This window comes from Teleopsis dalmanni, chromosome 1, assembly GCF_002237135.1.
Source record: "Teleopsis dalmanni isolate 2A chromosome 1, ASM223713v2, whole genome shotgun sequence".
Classification (NCBI taxonomy): Eukaryota; Metazoa; Arthropoda; class Insecta; order Diptera; family Diopsidae; genus Teleopsis; species Teleopsis dalmanni.
Genome location: NC_051846.1, coordinates 39,703,781 through 39,729,005, shown reverse-complemented (window position 1 = coordinate 39,729,005; position 25,225 = coordinate 39,703,781). Strand labels below are relative to the sequence as shown.

At 28.3% G+C, this 25,225-nt stretch overlaps 1 protein-coding gene across 1 annotated transcript in view; it reads right to left on the bottom strand.

Moving 5' to 3' along the window:
* LOC119675073 (Down syndrome cell adhesion molecule-like protein Dscam2) overlaps nucleotides 1-20,660 on the bottom strand; it is a 186,431-nt gene extending 165,771 nt beyond the window's left edge. The window contains exon 1 of the mRNA XM_038086262.1: nucleotides 20,428-20,660. Coding sequence (XP_037942190.1) covers nucleotides 20,428-20,476 — 49 coding nt within the window. The 5' untranslated portion in view covers nucleotides 20,477-20,660. The remainder of the gene's footprint in view (nucleotides 1-20,427) is intronic.
* Between the last annotated feature and the right edge of the window lie 4,565 nt (nucleotides 20,661-25,225).

The window sequence follows — 25,225 nt, the reverse complement described above, 5'->3', positions numbered from 1 at the left end:
CTATAACATGAGCCATATTATGTATAGTTTTCTGTGTAGTTCTATTTTTCTGTCTTGTGTATTTATTATTATTACTATTGTTAGGGGATGTGGCACAGTGACCTTCGGGTTTATAATGTCCCCTTCTGGGTTTATTGGCCCTATTGTGTCAATAAAAAGTATAGAACCTACTTTACAGAGTTTTATTGCCTCTTCTGTAAGAATATAGATTACTAGGAGTCTATTTCGTATATGCATTAGCGCAGGGCATCCCAACAGCACGTGTGTGTTCGACTTCTTATTCTCTTTAGAGAATCTACACTTTGCATCCCTAAGTATACCCAATCTTGTAAGATAGTTACAGTGTTTATTACAACTAAATTTTAATCATCTGTATTGGGTTTTAAAATAATAGGACTTTCTCTATAGGCCAATTACTCTGATAAGTTTTATTTATAAAATATTGCAGAAAGTAGTATTCTAAAACGCAAATATCAAATTTATTTATTTATTTACATATTTCAAGTCAATCAATCATATACGTCATTAGCATTTATAAAATCAGTGTTTGATGAATAAATTTTATTTTATATATTCATAATGAATTATTTTGTTATTATATGTAAATCCTAAATATTTAATCACAACAAACAAATTAAAGTAATCAAATATAAAATATTCCAAGTAGAAAAGTAAACATCTCATGTGATTCTCAATCGAATTCACAAATAAATTTAATAAAATTCTAATATTCCGCAACAAATAGGCTCTTCAACAAATCCTGTAGTCCTGAACTCAAACTCACTCCTTTCATTTGATATTTTATATTTACAAAAGCAATTAAATTGTGTACAATAAATCAAATATTGGCCACATTTCTGCATTTTTGTATAGATTTTGCTTACGTTTTTATAAGTGCTAGCTACAAACTTGGAGAGTTCACTTAAGAATTCATGGCCCAGAAAAGCAACAAAAAAAAAACGAAACAATAAATTTGCGAATGAACTCAAGAAATCAAATTCAAATGAAAATTTAAATTGAAAATACTCATAAGCAAGAACTGAAATGGATTCATATATTGTATAAATACAACAATAAATTACACAATACACCATAAATGTACGTATGCAGGATGAGTGTCCTTGCTGCACCATAAATAAAAGTATGGAATTACAAATATGAGCCCAGTACAAAGCACGTATACGTATGCGTATACGTATATAGTATGTAACGCAAGTAAGGCGGAAAAGCGAAGGAGTAAAAAAAGAATCCGAGGAGCTACAACAGAAATGAGGACTTCACCACTTATGTACCAACAACACTTTTATGTTTATTTTCTTGTGCTTAATTTTTTTCAAATTTTCCATGTTATCCTGACTTGGTTTTTATTCCTTGGTAACGTAAATTGTACTACAATGTTTTGTATGTGTAAATGTATTGATGTGTGTGTGTGTGTGTTGTTTTGTGTCTGGTATGTAAGGTTTCTGCATGCATTTAGTGTTACAGGACACACACAGACACACACACATACCTACATACTTTTACAATTTGTCTTGCATAGTGTGTGCATGCTTTAGATACATTTCAATTTTGATCCTTTTTTCATTCAGCAATATTTTTTGTAGTTGTAAGTTTGTCGAGTACGAGTACAATTGTATTTATATTTGTCAATTTATGCACATACACGTACAATTACTCCAGCATACTTACAAAGGATATTGTTTGCTTGTGTGTGTTTGCTTTGCAGTTGTTGCGTGAATATCCTTTGGGTAAGTAGTGTTGCTTTCTTACTGTTCCAAAAATAAGAAAAAATGATTTTCGCATACATGTGAAGTTCTTTTGTCTCTTATCGTTCATTATCTGCTGAATTTTTCCGCAATTCTACATGAATTCTTTTTATTGCACAAATTAAATAAGATAAAAAAATTAATTTACCAAAAGATTCTGTAATTCTACACTCAAGTGAAATAAATTTTTGAGACAAACATAAGTTTTCGGTTAAGCCTTTGATTTATGAATGCTTCAAGTGCAGTTCATTGTACTTTGTCTTTCCGAATATTGTATACCAGTATTTCCACATTCATACTGAATGTATAAATCATTTTTCACTGCATAAATAAATTTTAAAAAATATTTAAAAATAAAGTGTTCCAGTCACAATTTTTAAAAAAAACATTAATAAAGTATAAAATTCGTTAAAGAAATTAAATTGCAGAAAAGTTCTTTAGTAAAATTTGGATTATTTATAGTTGTCGTACTATCTTTGGTCTAAAATTTTACAAATTTTCTTTTGATATACACTCACAGACATCTCGATCAACAACTATTATCTACGGTTCCATATATCCATCTTTATAATGTCACTTTTAATCATTTTAATATATTCTTTTCATTTTCACCATTCTGCTCTTGCATCAAATACTAAAATTTTCGATGGTAGTAGTTATTGTATATGTTGAAGTCTTTTTATTAAACGGGGTCTAATGTCTATCATGTAAGCTCATGTTTGTATTGCATCAAAAAAATAATATTATTTTCTCTTACTGGTGTAAATATCTTTCCTGAAACTATCTAAAGATTTAGATAGACCTCATCCAAAAAACGCGCTAGTCTCCCGCTTGAATTAAGGCCGCTTGAATTTAAGCACAATTCTAACAATCCTTAATTTGCTTTCGTGACCCTGAAAAAAACAGGGATCCATCAAAACAGAAAACAAAACAACAGTCAGAATGAACTTCTCCAACTGAATGTACACCAAATAAAGTTAAGGTGGTTGTGTCACTCAAGAAGATCCTTCTTGCAAAAGATTTTTTTGAGATACATGCAGTATCGGTAACCTTTAAAAAAAGGTAAAACTATACCCGCGAAAATAATTCGAAACTGTTGAATAGCTTAAGCATCGGTTAAAAGCATAAATTACTGTATTCAACGAAAAAAAGTGCTCATCTATCATTGTAGTACACGGGTATACCATATATACTATCGTAATGAGATTAATTATAGTATTGGGCTACTAACTACAAACTATTACCACAACCAGCTTATTTTCTAGATTTAGCTTTATGTAATTTTTTTCTGTTTCAGAACGTAAAGAGGTTGCTCAAGGGTAAGAAATTTGGATCGAATGAAGAGATCATCACTAAATCAAACATTTATTTTATGGACCACAGGGAAACTTATTATTTGGAAAGAAAAAAAAAAATTTAAAAAACACTGAAACAAATGTTTATTTTGTAGATTCTGTGAAAAGTTATTATTTAAAAAGAGAAAAAAATTTGATTAAACACTGGACTTAACATATCGAAATGAAGGGGGAAATAATAAATAAAACTCTTTTTTAGTTAAAAAAAATACCTTCTACGTCTGAGTCTGTTGCTCTGAAAAATATCAACAAATTTTATAAAATTTTAAAAACTCCATAAGTTAAAGGTACTTGATATCATTAATATAATACTAGAATACTTTATGCTAGTATATAGAATATACTGATATATCCAATATAAAAATGTATATGTACAAACATATAAATATTTGGTGTGTTTTATATAAAGATGGAAGTATGATAGCTGTTGCCTTATTCAATACTGCGTTTGCTTATAACTAATAATAGGCAACAGTAGACTGATAATATCTGATAAGAAGTTTATATATATTATAAGTCAAGTTGTACTATTACTAATTTTTCAGATATTGCTGAAAAAGTATTAAATCTTATATCTTTATATGACACTTATAGTAGATAAGACTTATAGTCGCACTATCTATGACTAAAGTCCTTTTAATGAAGCCAATTATTCCCTAATATTTTTATGATAGTTAAAGTCAATTCTTACAAATATATATATACATATATATATACATATATATACATATATATATATATATATATGTAAAATGCAACTTTTTAATTGCAATGTATGTCTTTGTAAAATTAATATTATACTAGATATGTAGATTTTATTACTACACTCCCTCAAAACGCCCTCAACCTTCTGCTCGTTAAGTTCACTGACTCAAAATATTTCTATAGAGGGAAACCCCCCAAAACGAGTTGTAATAGTAGTAGCTTTAATTTTACAACTCTTTCACGTTTTTACTTGAGCTTTAAGTCATGTAAGCGGTAGCTGCTTTACCCGCCCTTAACAGCGCAATTTGCACGTTCGTAACCCTCACCACTCTTTTAGGGATACGCGATATTCCATGCCCCGCCGTTTCAACATATGAGCGCGCTTCTTCTATACTTTCATGCTTGCAATTATCAACATTTTTGTTTTACTTTTTGTTTTTATTGTTGTTTTTCTGTGTTTCTTGTTTCTTATTTTTTATTTTCTTCTTTTGTCTTTTGTACTGAACAGATTTTTATGGCATTTCTTATTTCCCTTTCAGTACAGTATGAACTTTTTAGCACTTTTTTGTGTACATTCTTAACAAAATAACACAGCGCGCAATGACACTGTGTAAAGCACAGAAACAGAGCTCATAAAAATATTGCAAGCATTTCTTTGGAGGGTCCATCCGTATGTGCTTTTTGCACTTACAATTCCGTAAAAATACATAAAATACATGTAAGTCCGTGTAGAAAAAAACTGTTAACTTGTAAATTAGCTTCACCCGCGGCTACATTGATTTGCACGCTTCCAGTGATTTTACAATTGATTAGTAATATTTCACATTTGTTTTTACAAAATGAACTTTTACTCGTTTTTTATAGTAAAATGAACAGTAAATTAGTTAAGTACCTTAAATATTTTAATCATTCTCTAATGAAGTATTTCCCATCAGAAAATAATTCAATTAACATTTTAAATTAATGCTTCTACTTTAGTATTCAATTACCTAAAAGGTGACAGTTGCTTTACTGCATTTCTGATTTATTTACTTATCCATTTATTTTCTTATTTTTCTTATTTATGTACTCTTACATACGTGAATTCACTTCAAGTAATGCCATTAGGCTCAACGGCTTAAAAAGCAACTCCTTAGGCCTTACACGCATATCTAAACATTGTCCGTCCTTGTTTGTATTCTTTGTAAATACAGCAACTTTGAGGTAAAATTTTGGATTTTTTTCCATATTTTTCGTATATTTCTGTCGCTTTGCATTGTCCTTGTGCTGTTTTTGATACACATTCTTTGCCATTTTTATTTCTATTGTTTTGGTAATACTTTCATGCCACTTGTCCCTGGTCTATGGCACACTCTTTTTTGCTACTCCTTTAAAATATTGTTCCCTTAAGTGTGTACGTATCCCACTTGTATTTCGCTGCAGACATTAATATTAGCCATAAAAATGAAATTCTCTACTCATGTCCTCGCACTGCAAATTTCGTCTTTGTGATGTGTTTTAATGTTGTTTATTGAGTCTCAGATGTTCTCCAAAAAGGAGTACACAACATGAAAAATATATACTCCAGTACATATATTACACTAAGTCTTTACTTAACTCTACATAAAATAACACAGCTTATTTTAGTAAAATTATATTTTATCTGCATAGGAAAAATATTGGCAAAAACTTTCTTAGCTATGAATTTGTTTGCTCACCAAAAATTTTGGGGTAGGACATTTAATACCACATTACCCATATGATGCTCATAGGCATAAGTATTTAAGTGGAAGTATTAGGCTGCGGTATTAATGGATACAAAAGTTTTCAAGTGAGTAAATTGGCGTACTATTCTAATATATTCTTTCAAGAAATTAAATAAAATTTAACAGGACTATAAAATTCAAGTATACTATATATTCAAGTATATAGCATACTATTCTAATATATTCTTTCTAGAAATTAAAATTTAACGGGGCCATAAAATTCAAGTACGAAGTTTTCTTTATTTTAAATTTTGTCAAAATGTAATTCAAAAGTAATATTATTTTCTTGACATTCATTTAATTAAGGGAAATATCGTTTGATATAAGGAGCTTTTTTAATTATTTAAAGAAACTCCTTAAAAATACTTCTAAAAGTGTAATCGTTCTCAAAACTTGGGTTTTAAGTAAAATTTTGTAACTAATCTAATAAATTGCAATTTTAACTCTAATTAAAAAAATATTTCTTTAGTACATTTTATGCAATTTTATTCGACGGATATATCGTATGAAAGCACAATGGTTAATTTATTTTTTAAAAACATTTCTAATAATTTATGGTTTTATTGTGATTTATTGCATTATTTTCATATTATATAATACCCTGATGATGAGTATATAATATCGTGGAAGTATCGGTTCAAATATCAATTTAGAGGCGATTCTGTTTCTTAAAATTCAATTCACAGCTTTATTAAATACATAATCATATATTTTCTATGGGTCACAGGGTACAGGTAATGGTCAATTTTAATTAATAGTTAATTTTCTTGAAATATAGATTTTGAAGGAGAAATAGGTACAGTCGTAACAAAAACAAGTTAGGGATGGAAGAATTTTTACTATCGACTTCTCATATGTCGATAGGATTTTTCTTTTATACTACTTCATTTCAGACCGTATTTTCTGCGATTTTAATATTTAAATGCAGGAAGACATTATATACTATCCAAAAATTAATTTTATCTGCTGCTCATCTTTAAGTTATTTTACACCGAGTGCATCCCAAAATACAAATACCAAATTATTTCTAATCCCTTGATCTATATGTTTGAAATTCACTGGCGATTGTCCAAACAGCTATAATATCGTCTAACCCAAAAAATATATTTCTACTGTGTTGTTTATTGATCTAAATATTATATCTTTTATTATCGCGCGTAGTTTACGCAGTATCAATAAGGTCAAGTAATTTTATAGTCCCATCTCTATATATTAAAATCCTGCTCACACATTCTTTTGATTCTCCTTATAAAATTTAATTTTTTGAAACTTTTTGATCTCTTTCAATATTGAACCGAATAATTCTAGGTAAGAATTCAATATAAGTCGCTAGCTTGTAATAACATTTTTGCCATATAAGTCTACATTCAGTAGAAAAGGAAATAAATAGTGGTAAAGAAATATACAAGCACAAAAATTGAATTGAAAAAAACATTTAATCATAAATACACTAAGATATGCAGATAGTCTAACTTACGGAGTGGCATACATCTGTCTCAATAGCCAATTCACATGGTGGAGTGATTTTGAATACTCGTATAGATACTACACTTAAAAAAATTTGCTCTAACCACATACTAGTAAAGTTGATCTGAACATTTTGTTAGAAACATTTTAATTCATGTGGTAAGGAAGATATAAAAATCAACATTTGGTATGGTTGAACCAATATGATGCGTCCTGTAAGAAAACTTTAAACTGAGATTTAATTAAAATAGGGTTGAACTAACCAAATTATTTTTCTAAGTGTATGCACACAAAAACTTATAATTTTTAATAATTTTATTACTTAACATATTTCAATTGATTTTGCAAAAAGTATTTTCTATTCTATTCCTATACAATTGCATTAATTTGAATTTCAAATTTATTAATTATTTGTTGATCTGTTTAAGATTCTTTAATAATTTTGGCCAGTGAGTTCTGGTATATCGATTGTGATTATAGCTTGATTTTGTAATAAATCAAACCACACAGTGGCATAACAAGATTTGTGCTAATGTGAGGTATATAATAAATAACATATATTTTTAGAATATAAAATATGCAAATATATCATTATTAAAGCTTATAGTTTTCATAAGTTATAAAATGCAAATAAAACAAAATATAATTATTATATTGGTTTCATATTATTTTTAAATTATATTGGGAATAGGTTCCATCTACTTAATACCTTAATTCATAAATTAAATTTGAATTTAACTTCAATATGACAGAAGTGACATTTTTACTTTAACAGAAAGTATGGTAATTAATAAAAAAGTTTCGAACAGTAGTGAGCTACAACAACACAAACTATTTTTATATTATTGTAATTAATTGAATTTTTCGAGTATTGCCAAATACCCATCATCACTGGTCTTAGAATTATTTCTTATGTTTAATTCTTTGTAAATAATTTTATACTGTTGCAAATACCCAGGGTTGAACCCGTGCCCTGCCAAGTTTGAAGCTCAGAGTCAGCGTTCATTAACAAATTAATCCAAAGTCGTATATGACTTTTATATTCGCATTTTAAAGTTTTTTTTAATTTGATGTGAAAGTTCATCAACAAATTTTTTAATAATATGAAATCATAAACCATCAGTAAAATAATTGAATTAAATAATTATAATTTACTTTTAATTGTTAAATTTTAATACTATTCTTTAGAAGAGAAATAATTCAATTAGTTAAAATAATATAAATAGAATTTTTGAGAATGTAGTGCACTACTTTTCGAAATCTCTCTCTTCCAAATATACTACTTTCCATTATATACTACTCTCTTCCGTCATAAATTTACGTTAAATTACGACTTATATTAAAAAACTTTAATTTCACATACTAACTTTATTCTTACAAAAAACTAGGAACAAAAAAATTAATTATTTTTTTTCTATTCGTTCTTGTCACTCTAATAATTAAATCAAATTGCATTAATTTAAAAACTTTATTAAGTGATTAACAATATCTATTAAACTCAATTAACAATATCTATGTACAATAATTAAATTACATTTAAGAAAAAAAAATTATAAAATTATAAAAATAAAAATTAAAGCTTAATATTAAATTTTTTTTTGTCAAAAGTGACGCGTCTAATGACGAAGAGAAACTATTTAAAAGTTAGAAGGATTCGAATAGAAATGAAAGGAGAACAACAAAAATTTTAGTTAATTTATTGAAGCCAATGATCTTAGGAAATGTTCGAATTTTAGAATTAGTTTATAGTTCACATATAATTTGTTTGGACTGCAAGTGCCAGGCTTACCTAGAACTCGTACCTGTCAATTTGGAAGCGATGACTTATCGTTTTTTTCTACAAGTAGCCAAGGTTGCACAAATTATAACTGTCCATAAAAAAAACTAGTCTATTGAAAACAGTAGTTTATAACTACTAAGAATTTAGTTTCTTTCGTCAGAAATGAATCAATTTAAATTATTAAAAATTATTTGAAAATGAATGGTGCAACATTGATTATTTCATTTTCCTAAAACTTCTGCAAATTTCAATCTTTTTGTAATCAAAATATTTTTCTAGTAGAAAAAATAAACAGTATCGCTTTTCGAATTAATTAATATTGAATTATATTTTAATTGGTAATTTTCATTTAAATTGTGAGCAAATTGCGAGCGAACGTTTAAGTATTTATCGCGCATTTTATATTCATAGATGCCCCTGTGAAGTGGCAAATAAAATTACCTTTTTAACGTTTATAAGGAGAATAAAATTTTCTACTTTTTATTAGTTAAGCATTTGAAGTCAAACAGTCAAACACAGCAATTTAGAAAACAAAAACAACAAAGGAAAAAATGGAAGCAACAGTCGTTGAAGTTGAGTTTCTCTTAATAGCTTCCTTTTGGACTTGGAAGGACTTTTTTGTTCAGTTATTTGCGTCTTTAGCCAATTTTGTTGTCAATATGCATTGAAGTCTGAGTCTGAAAAAAAATGTTCAGACTTGGCGTGCTTCCTTTATGCCAAAGCAACCAACCAAGCATCGACGACTTGGTTTCAATAATCTTCCCACTGTTCCGCATTCGCTGCGCTGCGCTGCGGAGAAAACGTTGTACTTTTATGTAAGACAATATTGACTTTTAAAATTTTCATCTTAAAATTGAATTTCCTGTATTTGTACACAGCGTGGGCGGAATGTTTTTATTGTTGTTTTTAGTTGTTTGTGTACTGCTTTACTTCCGGTGTTTGTACGAAAAGGTATGCTCTGCAGTAGAAGCAGCACACGTATTTGCTTCTGGTGCTGTTAGTGGATTATATGGGTGAATTTGTATGTCGACAGATCCGAACTGTTTAGATTGTTTGCGTGTTAAGTTAAATATGCTATTAAACAAATAAGAAAATTATAACAAAACTTTTGCAGACAAATTGGGAGTTTTGAATTTTATTACTTTGCCTATTTTTTCGACTTAATCTTTATATTTTATTTAAAAATAAATAACAAAAAGCAGTACAGTGTAGACTTAACTTGGCAGAATACCAAGTAAAATTGCATAAAATCAAATAAGAAAAAAGATTAACATTTTAACCTGTTGAATTATATAAAACTTGATAACCCAGAATATGTTTTTGCTTTAGTAATTAAACTGTTATGTCTATATTGCTAGATAGGCGGATTAATAAATTTCGGGCTTAAATAATAAAAACACATTTTTTGAAAAATTATATTGTATGCTTCAATATAGTCCCCTTTTAGCTCGATGCACTGAGTCAAACAATATTTCGTGAGACTTGAACCCACTAAAACCACCTCTTAGGAATGAATGAAGAAGATTTCCACACCAATGTGGAAATTTCATTCCAATAATCAGGGGAACGATATCTCAACATTTGAATACCTCTATAATATACCTCAGTTTCCCATTTCACATCATCATTTGATGCTAATATCTTTCTCTAGAGCCCACTTTTCAAGTTTGCAAACAGGTAATAGTCACTGGGAGCCAAATCTGTAGAATATGGTGGATGAGGAAACAATTTGCATTTAATATTGCAATAATTTTCATTGACATGTGAGCGTCAGGGTGCTTTATGCTTCAAAAACAAAATTTTTTTCTTCGACAATTGTGGGCATTTTTTTCATTTCTGATTTAATCGAACCAATAATATTCAATATTATTCTGATGTTATTGTTTTTTGCTTTTTCTAAATAGTCTATGTGAATTATTCCACTTGAGTTCCAAAATACGAAAGCCAATACTTTTCCAGCCGATTGTTGAGTTCGTAGTCTTTTGGGATCACAATCCCTGGGTCTACCCATTATCTGGCTTGTTGTTTTCCCTCATATGTGAAGTAGTGGATTCATGTTTTATCAGATACGACTACTACTGGAGCTCAAAGTCAGCTAGATTGCACATAAACATCTCCAAACAATGTTTCGAATGACGAACTCACTCGTTTCTGGTTAATTGTGACCAAACGCAGTACGCATCTTACCGAAAGCTTTTTTAAACCCAAATATTCATGTAAAATAATCGAAACATATTCCTATGATATGTTCGTCTTCTCTGCTATCTCACGCAATTTAATTTTGGGATCATCTAACGCAATATCGTAGATTTTATCAATGCTTTTTTTCAGATGTGATCTCTTCTGCACGACCCGGATGTTCTTCATCAAAAACACTTCACTTTTAAATTTAGCTCTCCAGTTCAGTTCTGTCGCCGTAAACAGAATCTCTTTCATCATTCTTCATTCCTTTCAAATAGAGGAATTTTAGTTTTTAAACAATTTTTTCAAAAACTGTGCAAGATGCACTTTTTTAATTATTTGCAAAAAGCTAACCAAACAACTGATGAAGTTCGAACTTTCTTAGCTATTGTTTTAAACTTGGCAGATATACAAAATATAACGGATTTAGTTCTAGAGTTGTTACTAGAATATACTATGCATCCTGCGTACATTCTGCCTTCCGAACAGAATGTAAAAAAACTGCAAATTACTACACAGGTACCACGTTGCGTATGATTGACGTAATTATAAGCAATGTTAAGCAAAATTCGAATAAATTATTTGAATATATATTTAATTATTTTTTGTTTTAATTACCATAAGTTTTTAATAATAACTTTATTTTTAATATTTTATATTTTTTAAAAAGCTTCTTTGTTTTCAAATAATAATATTTAAACCAATATTATACAGACTATATTCTATGGTCATATTCTAATGAGTCTGAATATTTCGAATATATTCTATAATCATTTTCTGAATAGTCATCTTCTGATGAGTATAGAATAAAGTCGAAATATCGATTTAAATACAACATTTTTAAAAAAAAAAACAAAAATGTATATTATTTAACTATTGATCACTTAACCCATTTTAAAAAACAAAATTATTTTAAAAAGATTTATTTGAAAATATTATATGTATATCTTATATTATCAATTTATTTCAAATTGAAAAGAGTAGTAGTAATAAAGTCTTGATTTTTTAAGACTTTTCAAGGTACCATGGTATATTAGATCATATGACATTCTCAGGGGTTTCAAGATTGATACGATCAAAAAATACATAAAAGAAAGAGCCCTGAAGCTCAGAGTGGTTACGGGCTCTTCGGGAAGCTACACAAATCTAAGGTCAGTTATTGCTTAGTCTGATGAAATGATAAACAATAATCCAGTCAATGCGTAATAATCCAGTCGCAGTTAATAGAGAGTAAAAGTGCTCAAGTCCACTGACTCAACTAGCCTCAACATAATAATAATTAGAGATTATAATAAATTCAAAAAAATGATTTATTAAGTTTTTACTGAAAATAGTTTAAGCTCTTGAACTTTAAAATGCTTTTAATCCTAGTGAATACCTATTCTTACTGTTTTTCTTACAAAAATACGTAAACTGCTTAAACTTGCACTGTGAATCCTTTCTTTTAATTTTTAAAAAATATATTTTTTCACTTTATGTTTACAGAAAAAGTTTACAAAGTTTGGATTCAACTTAGACAACAACTAATGATGAGTTCCATAGTTTGTTAGTACTTAGTTTATTTTTTATTCAGACTTTGCTTTTAGTGTTATTTTGCTGTTAGCTATTTTCTTAACTAAAATGATGGAAAGTCAAAACGTTCAACGAAATAATATCGAATGGAGCATGAAAAACTTTTTAAAAACTTTTTAAATTAGTGATGAAATTGAAAAACCTCAAAGTCACATATTATTTTGCACAAATGCTCAAATGTTCAGAAACATTAATGCAACTGTCAAAGGATTCTGATACGTAATTCATCATCAAGTGAATGGCATATGGAATGTGTCTCGTAAAAATGTTACTTCGTAGAAAGTGTTGGCCTAAATATGAGGCACTAATATTGCATATTAGATACAAGGTCAAAATTTATAGGAATCTTGAGGTGTGAAAATACACACATATAAAATGAGAATCTGTAAATATATTTTATACATAAACAGTGTTTTAAAGCAACATAATTTAAAACTTTGTTCTATATAATATATATTACAAACATATGTTTAGGCAAAATGCATTGAAATATTTAATTAAAATTTATTATTTTTTTAGATAAGAAGAATGGTTGCATTAAACCTTTAAAATAATGAACAGTCAAATTAGATAAAATTTAATATAGTGCTAAATTTAAGTATGTTTTATTCTTTTCAAATTATGGACAATCACATTAAACATATCTTAATAAAGGGCCATATTTAGACCTTTGAACTGATTTCGATATATCTGCAGACCTTAATTCGATATGCAGCACAGATGTGTTTTAAAAGAAAATATAGAATTATTAAAGAAGAGAAAGCAATCCGAACCGAATATATCTATTGTTCATAATAATAAATATTGTAAAGAGATACATAGTCAAATTTTAGAATTTTTTAAAAATTATTTGCAAGTATTTTAAAGTGGTTTTATTTAAAAATTAGAGCTATTGTCGTTATTGACTTTATTTATGTAATTCAATTAAAATTCAATAAAAAATTTAACCTGAATATATGTCCCAATATGTCCTACCTTGTAATACAACAACCGATACACAAGACTGTTAAAGCATCACCATCGCATATTATACCTACACTTCATATTAAATAAGAATAAGTAACAAATGTAATGAGTTTATTTCAAGTAATCAATTCTTTTAACTTTTTGAGAACAATTATAATCAGAATTTGTTCACCCCTTTCCAGCAGTATCTAGATTCTTTCATCTATCTCAATAAAGTATGGAACGAGGTGACTTCAGGTCTTCCTAATCCTAATCCCATTTAATCCTATTCAACACATAAATATAAGTTCTTATAACCCTAAATTCATCTTCTGCAGTAAATTTTTGAAGTCACCACTTCCTCAGCTTTTTAAGCTAAAGTTTTAGTGGTTTGGAAGGTAACATGGACCACAAAAAATTAGATTTAAGGTTGTCATTTTTATTAACAGCAAAACTGCAATTAATATGTCATCAATTTTTTATAATTAAATTAAAATTTGTCAGACAATGTAAAACGAAAATTGTAGGTATTAATCGATTCTCTAAAATCACTTTAATTTGGATCTCCGGTCAAGGACACATTAAACTGTATAAAACGAGAAAAGGTTTCCGCCGCTTTGGTTCAACCATAACTATCTTTCCAAGTGTGCAGGAGAACGAATAAATTTTTAATAACAGCACTTTTTCCACAGTTTATCGAACTGCTTAATAGTGAGAATGAAAGATGAATTAAAGAAAATAAACTCAACATAATAGCTTCAATATTATTTTCCATCAGTCTTGTTTATGAGGAAGGAATATTTTATCTAACGAATGTAGTTTTAAAGGTTTGAACTAGTCTTATATATGAGCAACGAAAAGGAATATGTTGTCTAATGATATAGTGAATCAATTTCATCAATTTATCCACTCAATCTGTTTGGATTCAAATAAAAGTTCTTATGCTCAATAATTTACACCAGTTGGTAGGCTCTTAAACAGATAAGCGACAGATGAAAATTGCTAATGTGGTGCGTTATCTTGTGTTTACCGAAAATGTACCAAAAAGTGAGAGTATTATTACAATCCTTTTTGCTGAAAAACAGCAATTTGTAAATTGCATCAGGGATCAATTACAAAAATTGATGCGTGAAAGAAAACATACTAATTTGCACTAAATATTTCGAAAATAATGTGAAATTGATGTATCATAATCTATCATAGAGCAATTTTACAAAAAATTTTTTGCCAACTGTGATCTTGACCAAGAACAGATTATTGGGTCAGTAGGCCTTACCAAATTAGGAACTGAAGCTTATAAATGAGTACCTAAGTTTAAATGCCTTGATTGCTGGCTAAATGAAAAGTGGATATCAGATCAAGAAATTGAGTATAGAATAGAGATGGCTATAAACTCTCCCCGAAAATTCAAAAAAATGGTAAGCAATAGCAACATCAGCATTAACTTACACATCCGCTACGTGAAATGTCAGACAAAACCAGACATGTTCATTCTACTCTAAGATTACATGCTTGGAATCTTAGACTTTAAAAATCCTAACAATGAGCAGAATCGAAGCTTTTAAAAAGTGGTACTACAGACTTATTCTGAAGATTTTTTAGACGGACAAAGTGTCAAATCAAGAAGTTCTAATAAGATGGAGAAAAGATAGAGAACTACTAAAAACTAAAAAGAAAAACCAGATATTTTGTTCATATCGTCCGAAGTTCAAAATATAAATTGATGGAACTGTTTGTATAAGGCAGAATCAAAGGCAAATGCGGCATGGGAAGATAACAAATATCTTGACTGAGGAACATCCGACTGAGTTAAGAACGATTGCAGACTTAGTACATACTGCTAGAGACAGACGAAACTATTAAAACCAATTATTTCTAACATATTGTAATTTATGGTAATTGATTGTATAATATTCAATTTTTGAATAAACAAGTATAGAGGAAGTACTTATTCTCTTTCAAAATTAGCATGTCCTCAACGGCTCACACTCTGACTTTCATTCGAAAGGCAACATAATTGGTATATTTTCTAGGTCTTTTTGTAGAAGTGACCTAAATTTCTCCTAAAATTTTATTTTAAACAATTACAATTTGCGAACTTATCTTAGTAAAAAAACGTAATGAAACTAAAAATTTTATTACATTTATTTGATAAGTGTACTGATTAATGAACTCAGAACTCATATATCTTTAGCAATTTGTATGAACCATTTTCGAAACATTAACAGTTTTTTAAATGAAGCATCAAGTGACTTTTGTTTCGTATCTAATATATAAAATGTAATTTTTAACAATTTATAGTTAATAACTGATGCTAATACTTTATTCACAGAGAGTAAATAATATGACTTTTGTATTCGATCTTATAATTTTCATTGAATGTTAATTATTTCCAATTAACAAAAGTTGCTGTATAAACTTTAAACTGCTTTATTAATATTAAAATATTTAAAAATAGTAAGCATTATTAAAGAGTGTACTATTTTCTCTAAATATTCACTAATTTTTGTAACATATAACACATATATAAATATTCTTTTTCTATTCAAATTTTTGCTTCAAGTAATATAAAATCTGTCTTGACATAATTAATTCCTTTTATCTTTTCAATTAACATAATAACGTTTTAATACTCAAAATTAAATTCGTATAATCATTGGCCATTAAAATAGTTTCTATAAGCAAAATATGTATACTCATTTCATATTTACCATAAATAAATGTTCATATATAAATGTTCATAAATAAATATTCTTAAATAAAAGAATTTTTAACGAAACAAAAAGAACGAAGAAGACTTTTATGGTGACAAATTCTTAAATGGCGTACAAACCCCGGTTTATAGTTTCTTTTGCATATAAATTGCTGGTAATAATGTGGGATTATTTCCTTTTTTACGCCACCATAAAAGATAATTCATATTCAGAGTATCTTTGCCACTTAAAACATAAAATTTGCATAATTTTCATATGAATATAAGTATGTGGGGTGTAAAATAATTCAGTTTTGATTTAAGTTGAGAGGCGTGCACCCTTTTTCCGAGAGCACTTAATTTTCTACTTAAGTTTCAATCTAATGGAATTGTAAACGGATACCTTCCATGATGAAAGCTAATAATTCAATTACAGCAAAATATTTAATATAATGTCTGTAATCGGATTTTTTTTCTTTTTCGTATCAAATCAACAACAACAACAACTACTACTACTACTGTAACAACAAAACCGAAGAAAATCTGAATAAAATGCGAGAAAATTCTCGGAATGTATTTACACATAAAGGATAAATTTAAACGCAAATAAAGGATATTTTCATACAAAAGGGAAAATAAATGCTTTTATGAATATGAGCTGGGATAATATTGCCACTACAGAATCGAATGTCCTTTTTGTTAATAATGCAATATTGTTTATATTTTAAATAACAATAAAATTGCATGCATATATTGCATTTTCAAATAAATATTAGATATAGTGATAGCTTATTTATTCGAAAAATACAACATCGATATTAAATGAATATTTATAAAGCAATAATGATAATGTTATTGGTTAATTGGTGAATAGTTAAATAATACACTATTAAAATTTTTTTTTGTTTTTTAAAAGATTTTATTCCAATTTTATTTATTTTATTTAAAAGGTTCAAATAAAATCTTTTAAAAAACAAATTATTGTTAAAAAAGTTTATTATACAACTTTTGACCTTTTAGCCTGTTTAAAAAACAAAATTATTATTAAAAAATATTTGATCATTAAACAATAAATTATTGAGAATATTAATATTTATATAAAAGTTAAGATTTGCGATTAATTTTATGATAATTTATTATAGGGAAAATTGGTCATTTAAATAGGATTAAAAAAACTATAATATATTATTTATATTTAAAAACAAATTATATTTTATTAAAATATTTTTCAGATATTTCGATTATCTTCGAAGACTATCGACTATCCTAAAGATGACCATCGAAGATAATCGAAATATCGGAAAAATATTTCAATAAAATGTAATTTGTTTTTAAATATAAATAATAAATTATAGTTTTTATTATTATTCAAATGACCAATTAGCCCGTTAATAAATTATTATATAAAATTTTTGGTAACAAATAAGAGAATAAAATATTTGCGATTAATTTTATGTTAAATATTTGATGAAGCAAAAACTATGCTTCCTTTTTTTATATCTTACACTATTATCTGCTATAGAAGTTTTAACTTTTATCTAATAACTAAAACATCTAACATCTAATAACTATCTGTCATAGTGATTTTTCAATAATTATTAAATTCCAAACAAAATGCTGTATATTTGACATCTTTCTTAAATAAATTATAAAACACAGCAATGGGTTCGAAAAAAATATGTGTTCTTAATGATTAGGTTACTTCATCATCATTAACTAACAAAAACATTAACAAAAATTTTATCGATAATTTCATTTCAGTTGAATAAAGTCCGAAACGGCCATTCGAGACCTCACAATACTACTAAGAAACTAAAAACTAACCATTTCACTGTTATTCACCTTTCATATAAAGCTATTGACAAAAATAAACTTGTTCCTAGGGTCTTTCATAAGCTAACAGAAAAAAATTTCTTGGACTAAATTCCCATTCGAAATTTTTTTTTGAAACAGAAAAGAACCGAAACCATTTTTGAAACGAGTGATGAAAACTGGATAAAATGCCATCATATTCAGTGAAAACTATTTTGATTCAAACAAAGTAAAGCACCAAGAGGAATAATAACATAAAGCTGAAATTGACGACATCTTTTTGTGAATATAATACCTAATACCTACTGTAGGTATAATACCTAACCTTATACCCAATGTTTCGTGAAATTGCGGCAAAAATAAGCATGACCAATAACTATCCAATGAAAATGGATTGAGTTTTAATTACTATGTCACTAAATCACCAGAAGTTTTAACAAAAATGTATCCAAGCCGAGAAATTTTGTTGCTTTCATCGTAAAATCCCAACATTACTTCACCAAATTATCATTAGTTAGTACAACGTTTATATCCTTGAGATTATATTGATAGCCATCAAGATGAAATGCATTTTCTAAATATAAGAGTGGAATTTAACCATTAATTCAAATATTTATACATCAAAAAAATACTATTATACACGATTATAATATTATAATCGCGTTTATAATAAAAAATTAGAGAGTTCGTAATAATTAAGTGAATTATTACTAAAATAGGGGTAATAGCTTGAAAACTTAACAGCAAGAACTCCGTATTCCCTAAAAAATGCTTCACAAAAAAGTTATAAGTATGTAAAATATTTCTAAATTCGTACACTTTCAAATAATAAATTTAAAAAAAATTAACATTTAATTCAATTGAAAAATATTGCAAAATATAAACAAAATATTACATATTATTACTTCTTATTACACTAGATATGTAAAAACAATATTAATCTCCTAAGTTTACATCTAAAGCACTAACAAAATATATGAAGAACCACAAAAAAGATAAAAACTAATAGTTATAGTAGAATTGTAATAGAATTATAGTAGAAATTTTGTAGGATTTTAGTAGAATCATAGTAATATTTTAGTACAATTTTAGTAGAATTTTAGTAGAATCATAGAAGAATTTTAGTAGCATTTTAGTAGAATCTTAGTAGAATATTAATAGAATCTTGCAGAATTTAAGTTGAACTGCATCTTCATTTAAATTTTTATTCTCATAATCTGCAATCATTTCTAATAATTATTTCTTTGCAATAAATTTACAATAAAGTAATTATTACCACAGATTTAAAAGATTTGAAGTCAAAATTATATTTGCTTGATATTAAAATTCATACGTAAACAATTTCACAGTAATATCTATAATACTCGAACAATTATCTTTATTTAAAACAGATCCAGAGATATGGTAACTCAAAATTAATCTAAAATGCAAACTCTCAAAGCCTCATGAGTCCGTACTTCCAAGGAATAAAATTTAAGAACTTTTTTCTGAGATGTGGGTATTTTTAATTTAAAGAAAGGTAGTCTTAAAGAAAGCTAAATCTGATTTGATGAAGTCAAAATCCAATTCTTTTATAAAAGAATGACTTGTACACACATACATATACAAGATAAATTAACAAAACCTCAATTTCAATAACCTCGATACTATTTTTTCGAGATGACAAAGAATCTCGAATAATATTTTTTAATTTTAAACTTTCTATTCATATAACTCTTTTTTATTTAATTTGGTCATTTTAAAAATTCTATTAACATTACTTTTTTATTTAATTTAGTGCTGAAATTCTTTGACGTTTTACTGCCAAAATCGTCGCAAGAATCCTTTATATAAAATGAAAACAACCATAGCTATTCCCTTGAATTTAGATAATTTAATAGATTCTTTATCCTTATGGAGAAACAGTCTGACAAACTCTCAAAATACTTTATTAAGCACATTTTTCTTCTGGAAGAAAGCGGCTAGTAGCTGTTGAGTTTCAAAGTAAACGCAATTTGGCAATTTTTAAAACATTGTTAATAGAATATTTAAAATAAATTCTAAATAATAATCAAGGATTATAAGTAAACAATATCATTATTTTCACTTAAGTCATTAAATATTAAAAGCTTATAAACCGCAAAAATTTACAAAAGTTTTATTTGTTTTTTGTTTTTTTTTTTTGTGAATTTGTGAATACTAAAGGAAAATCCTGTCAGAAAAGCGTGCTACCGGCTTTTAACATCTTTAATATTCTAAACATGTTTTTCTCATTCCATAGACATTTGCTCTCAATAAACTGTGCTGTGTGGCACAGAGGACACGGACTATCTCCTCTAAGCCCAAACTCAATAGAAAAGTTAAAAATGTGCAAAGAAAATAACTACGAAATTCATGAGATACTCTCAACTTAAAACAAACTACATACCGAAATGTGAAAGCAGCAGAATCACAAAAACATTGCAAATAATCCACATGATTTTTGTTTTGTTCCGGTTCCGTGTTTGTTATTATAAACTTATCTTTGATTTTCTTCAGATTTTCTAAGTTTTCGTTGTTTTTTTTTTTGTCGTTTTTACATCGATTGTAAGTCGGTTTGGCTTAGTTTATAAAACTTTGTGAATACTGTTGGGTTGTCTATAAAAACGATGGCGACGGAAAATTGCTTACAATAAAAGCGCGCGTTTTTTTTTTGATTTAAAATAATACCGGCTTTTTTTTTTGATTATATTTTCAAATTTTATTTTTATTATTATGTGCTTTTATATTATTAAAATATTCTTGCTCACATCTTTATGAATTAGTAAATTTATGCTTTATTTTGGCAAAGTGATTTGACAATTCCGGGTTTTAATAGTTGACTTAATAGTTGGCACAATTCAAATGAAATTGTTTATCGCTTAATTTTTTTTTTAATATTTTTATTTTATTATTTAATTTTAATTTTCAAATTACTTAATCTATTTGAAATACAACTTATTTCTCACATTTATTTTATTGACTTTATATTAGTTTTCATATTTGTGAAAGTTTTGCTTATTAAAAAACAGTTTTTATTTAATTTTTAATCTAATTTTAATTTTAAAATAGTCAAAAAGCTATTAAAAAATTTTTTATATCTGTTAAATGCTTTAACCTTTTTTTTTTTTGTTAAATTTTATTTTTTTATTAAAAGTTGACAACACGGTAGTAAAGTGCGACCACTGCGGTTGAAATAGTTTCCTTAAATTTAATGCAGTTGATTTATTAAAACTGTTTTATTTGCACTTGAATTTGAATTACAATTTAACCGTTTTTGATGAAAAAATCGTAATGAAAGCAATGTACTCTTTAAGCGCTCTTTCCGTTTCCGCTTTTCGCGTACACACTTGTCTTCACAAACAGACTTTGGTCGTTGTACTGTGCTGTGTCATTAGCACGCTGCCATACACAATTGTGACATTACACTTGACATTACAAATATGCAACGAACTCCTCTCTCTCTTTCTCTCTTCACAATCACACAATATCCTTAATGTACTCTCTCACTCTCACGCGCTCTCCGCACAATGTTCTCGCCTTTGTCGCTACTTTCACACTCACACTAACTGTGCAATTCCTTCATCTAAAATTGAACCGTTGAATATGCACAAATTCCCATTTTCCGCTGAACAGTGCGAGTTCATGAAGCTATCAACTGCAACTGATTTCAACAGACAGAGCAATTCGCAACACAGCACAAGTCCTTTAGTTCAGTTTCACATTTCCATTTTGGTGTGGTGTTTTATTCATGCTTTCAAGTGTTTATGTTGGCAGCCATGTTTTGTTGTTGCATGCAGCGCATGCTCAACACAACATCCAACTCAGTCATATGCCGCGCTTTTGACATCTGTTTGGAAATTCAATTCGGCACATTTTTTGTTGTCTGTGGTAAAGGCTGCCAGCATGAAACTCATAAGAATTCACACAACAAATAAACTTTAAATCTTCTCCCTTCCTCACGTTACTCTACTAGCGACCTTAGTGTACTCTCACTTTTCTCTTTCTCCTGCAATAAGTTTGTGCTGGCCAGCGCAGCGCCGTTGCTTTTGTTGTCTTTATATATTTTGTTAAATAAACAGCTGAGTGTGTTGAGCGTAAAGTGTTAACTTGTGCAATGATTTTACGTCAACTCGGCTAAGTGTTGCCGCCACAGTGGACGATAACAGTTTTCCTGTTAGGTAGCGCAGTTGCGTATTTAATGTTTCAATTATGTTTATGGGCAGCGAAGATGGGTGCTGTGGGTTGTGGCTGGTAAGTATTCGCCTTGCATGATATGCACGTGATGGCATTTCACACTGTTTGTTAACGAACACAAATTAAAGTAAACGTAGTGCGAGGGGGTGTTTGGAAGAAACATAAATGACATATTTTGTTAACATCTGCAATCAGAATATATTAGTGTTTTATTTTCTTATTTTTCTTTTCTTTTATTTTTTAATAATAAACAAACATTTTTGGTTCTAAAAACATGTATAAGGTTTTTTTAATAATATCTGCTCTGAATAGTGGTTAAACAATGGTTTAAGGAAAAGAAAATTATTTTTCCATTAATTTCACACACAAATTTTTATTTTGTTTTTTTTTTAAGATGCCTAAGACTCTAACAAGTCTAACAAGTTTGTTACTTTCTTACTTAGTTTACTATTACAGACTTGTATCGGTCTTTGCCGCGTCTAGCAGCCTCTGTCTGCCAGCCCGATTAACAGCTTGCTGTCGCTAATTGGTAATACCGGGTGCCTTTTATATCGTAAGTGTGTTTTGCAATCTACCAAAGATGCGGATGTCCCGCTAAAGAAATATGTTGAGTGCAAAACAAAATACTACAAAAATCAAAACGTTGCGTTCTGTTCACACTGACAGTTTAAACAAGTTTAACTTATATACACGGTTGCCACTTGAAAATTTTTTTCTGTACCAAAATTGGTTTAAAAAGGTGCCATTTCTGTAAAAAAAGGTCCAAAATTTTTCTATTGTCTTTTTATAAGAAAATACAATTTATATAAAATGTACAAAAAGTATAAAACAATACAATATCCACAATAAAGTTGGGTCGCCGAAAATATAACATTTTTTGAACATGAGTACCAGGGTACCAAACGGAAAAAAAAGTACCAATTTTGGTACTAAAGTACCATAAGTAGCAACCGTGCTTATATACCCGTCACCAATTATGCGCTAAATACAGTATTGTTAGAAATTAAGTAGTTTAGATTGTAAATGCGTTCCAATCACAGAAATGCATTTATTTTTATAAAAAATTTTGAAATTGTTCAAAATGTTTAATTCATTCTTTGTTTATTCGTATGAAACTTAATAATCAATTGGGCTTTTTCATGAATACTTCGAAGCAATATTTTAAGAAAAATCTTACTACAATATAACTTCCATAATTCGAGTTTTTACAATTTTAAGCTTCATAATTCGAACTTCCATAATTCAAATTAATGTTACTTAAATCACAATTCTTCGTTAACTTTAATTAAAAACTTTAGTCGTTTTAATGTGAATTATAAGCGTTCTGTACAGTTTGTAGTTTTAGAAAGCCAATCACTAACTTCACATCGAAAACGTTAATCTCTTTTTTTAAATTGTAATTGTCTTCTATAATTTTGATCAATTTTTAATTTCATTTATTCCTGGAATTTGATGTTTCAGTAAGTCAAATTCAATAAATCAAATTTTTTTCCTTAATATCCACAATTCGAGTACTTGAACAGTTCAGCAGGGGACGGACAAATCGTTTAACGAGTTGAGACCAATAACACAAAATAGAAACTAGTGGAAAGCTTTCGTGAACTCCTTAAGCTCCAAATGTAGTAAAGAAATGATATAATATTATTTTGCGTTTGTCTTAGAATTCCAATGATCTCAATATACACTTTACTATTCATGGAATCTGTTTAAATAAATATTATTTCCTCTTCCAAACCATTAAGTAAGAAGTTCTACGTAAATAACTTAAAAATAACGCCTTAGAGAACAGCTGGTTAATTAAACTTCACTAGGTGTTTCACTATTGAACTTATTGATACCATTATAAATGAAACAACAATGAACAGAATATCTTGTGTTGTTAATTTTTTAAACTATACTAATGTCGTCATAAAGCTCGAGCATATCGTAGCCAACACGTATTCGACCAAAGATCTTACGAGCAACTTTTCTCTCAAAAACTCCCAGTGATGCTTTATTATGATAATGCTTTTCTATGATAACATCAATACTTTCACCATACAGAAAGACAGATGGATTAAATGACTTATAGAGCGCAAGTTTTATCTGCTGACATAACCTCAATCATCTAATGAGCCTAAAGTAGCACCTATTAGCGATGGTATTCTTGCTCTGATCTCCAGGCTAACATCGTTTTTTGTTACGATGGTGCCAAAATAGATGACATAATTGAAAGTGTAGTTGCCGGCCCACAAGTTGACATCCAATCGAATCATATTTCTACCAGCAGTCGACATATACTTCGTTTTGTCCTCATTCACAGCTAAGACAATTTAGCAGTTTTTTTTTCGATGTCACTAAACGCAGCTTTAACATCACGTTTGCTATACCCAATGATGTCGATGTGGTCGACGTAACTATTTCTATTTATCACTACTTTTTTCTAGATTCCTTTTTAGGGTTGATCGTTTTTTTTTTTTTTGTAATTCAAGGAGAAATTTTCTAGTTTTGAAGTTTACTGATTTTCTAGACTGTTCTTTGGAAAATCAAAGACTGTTTTGTACAAGTATGCCATACTTCTCATGGCAGTTTTGTATAGTTCAAATCGTTTGTGAATGCGAAAAAGTTGTTATATGAATCGCGAAGTGCTAGTCTCAGGGTCCCAGCTCGGACACCAATCATATTTTATGAATCCTACTTTGCTCTTATATCTAGTTAATTATCCAGTAGATTAACGATGAAAAATAATAATACAAAAATAATGACATTTTCTGGGAAATGTTAAATAAAAGGAAAACCTAATTTTTTAGAAATTGTAATTTCATTTTAAAATGAGCTTTTCAAAACAATTTCTCTAACAAATTACACTCAAGGAGTAAAGTAAAGTTCTTATTAACATGCATCATAAGATCCACACTCTAAAATATTGGTGAATGTACCTAATGTGTGCGTACTAAGTACCCTAAGACATTTGTGCAAAAAAAAAAAAAAGAAATTCCGGCAACAACAACAATTTGCGTTTGAAAATGATG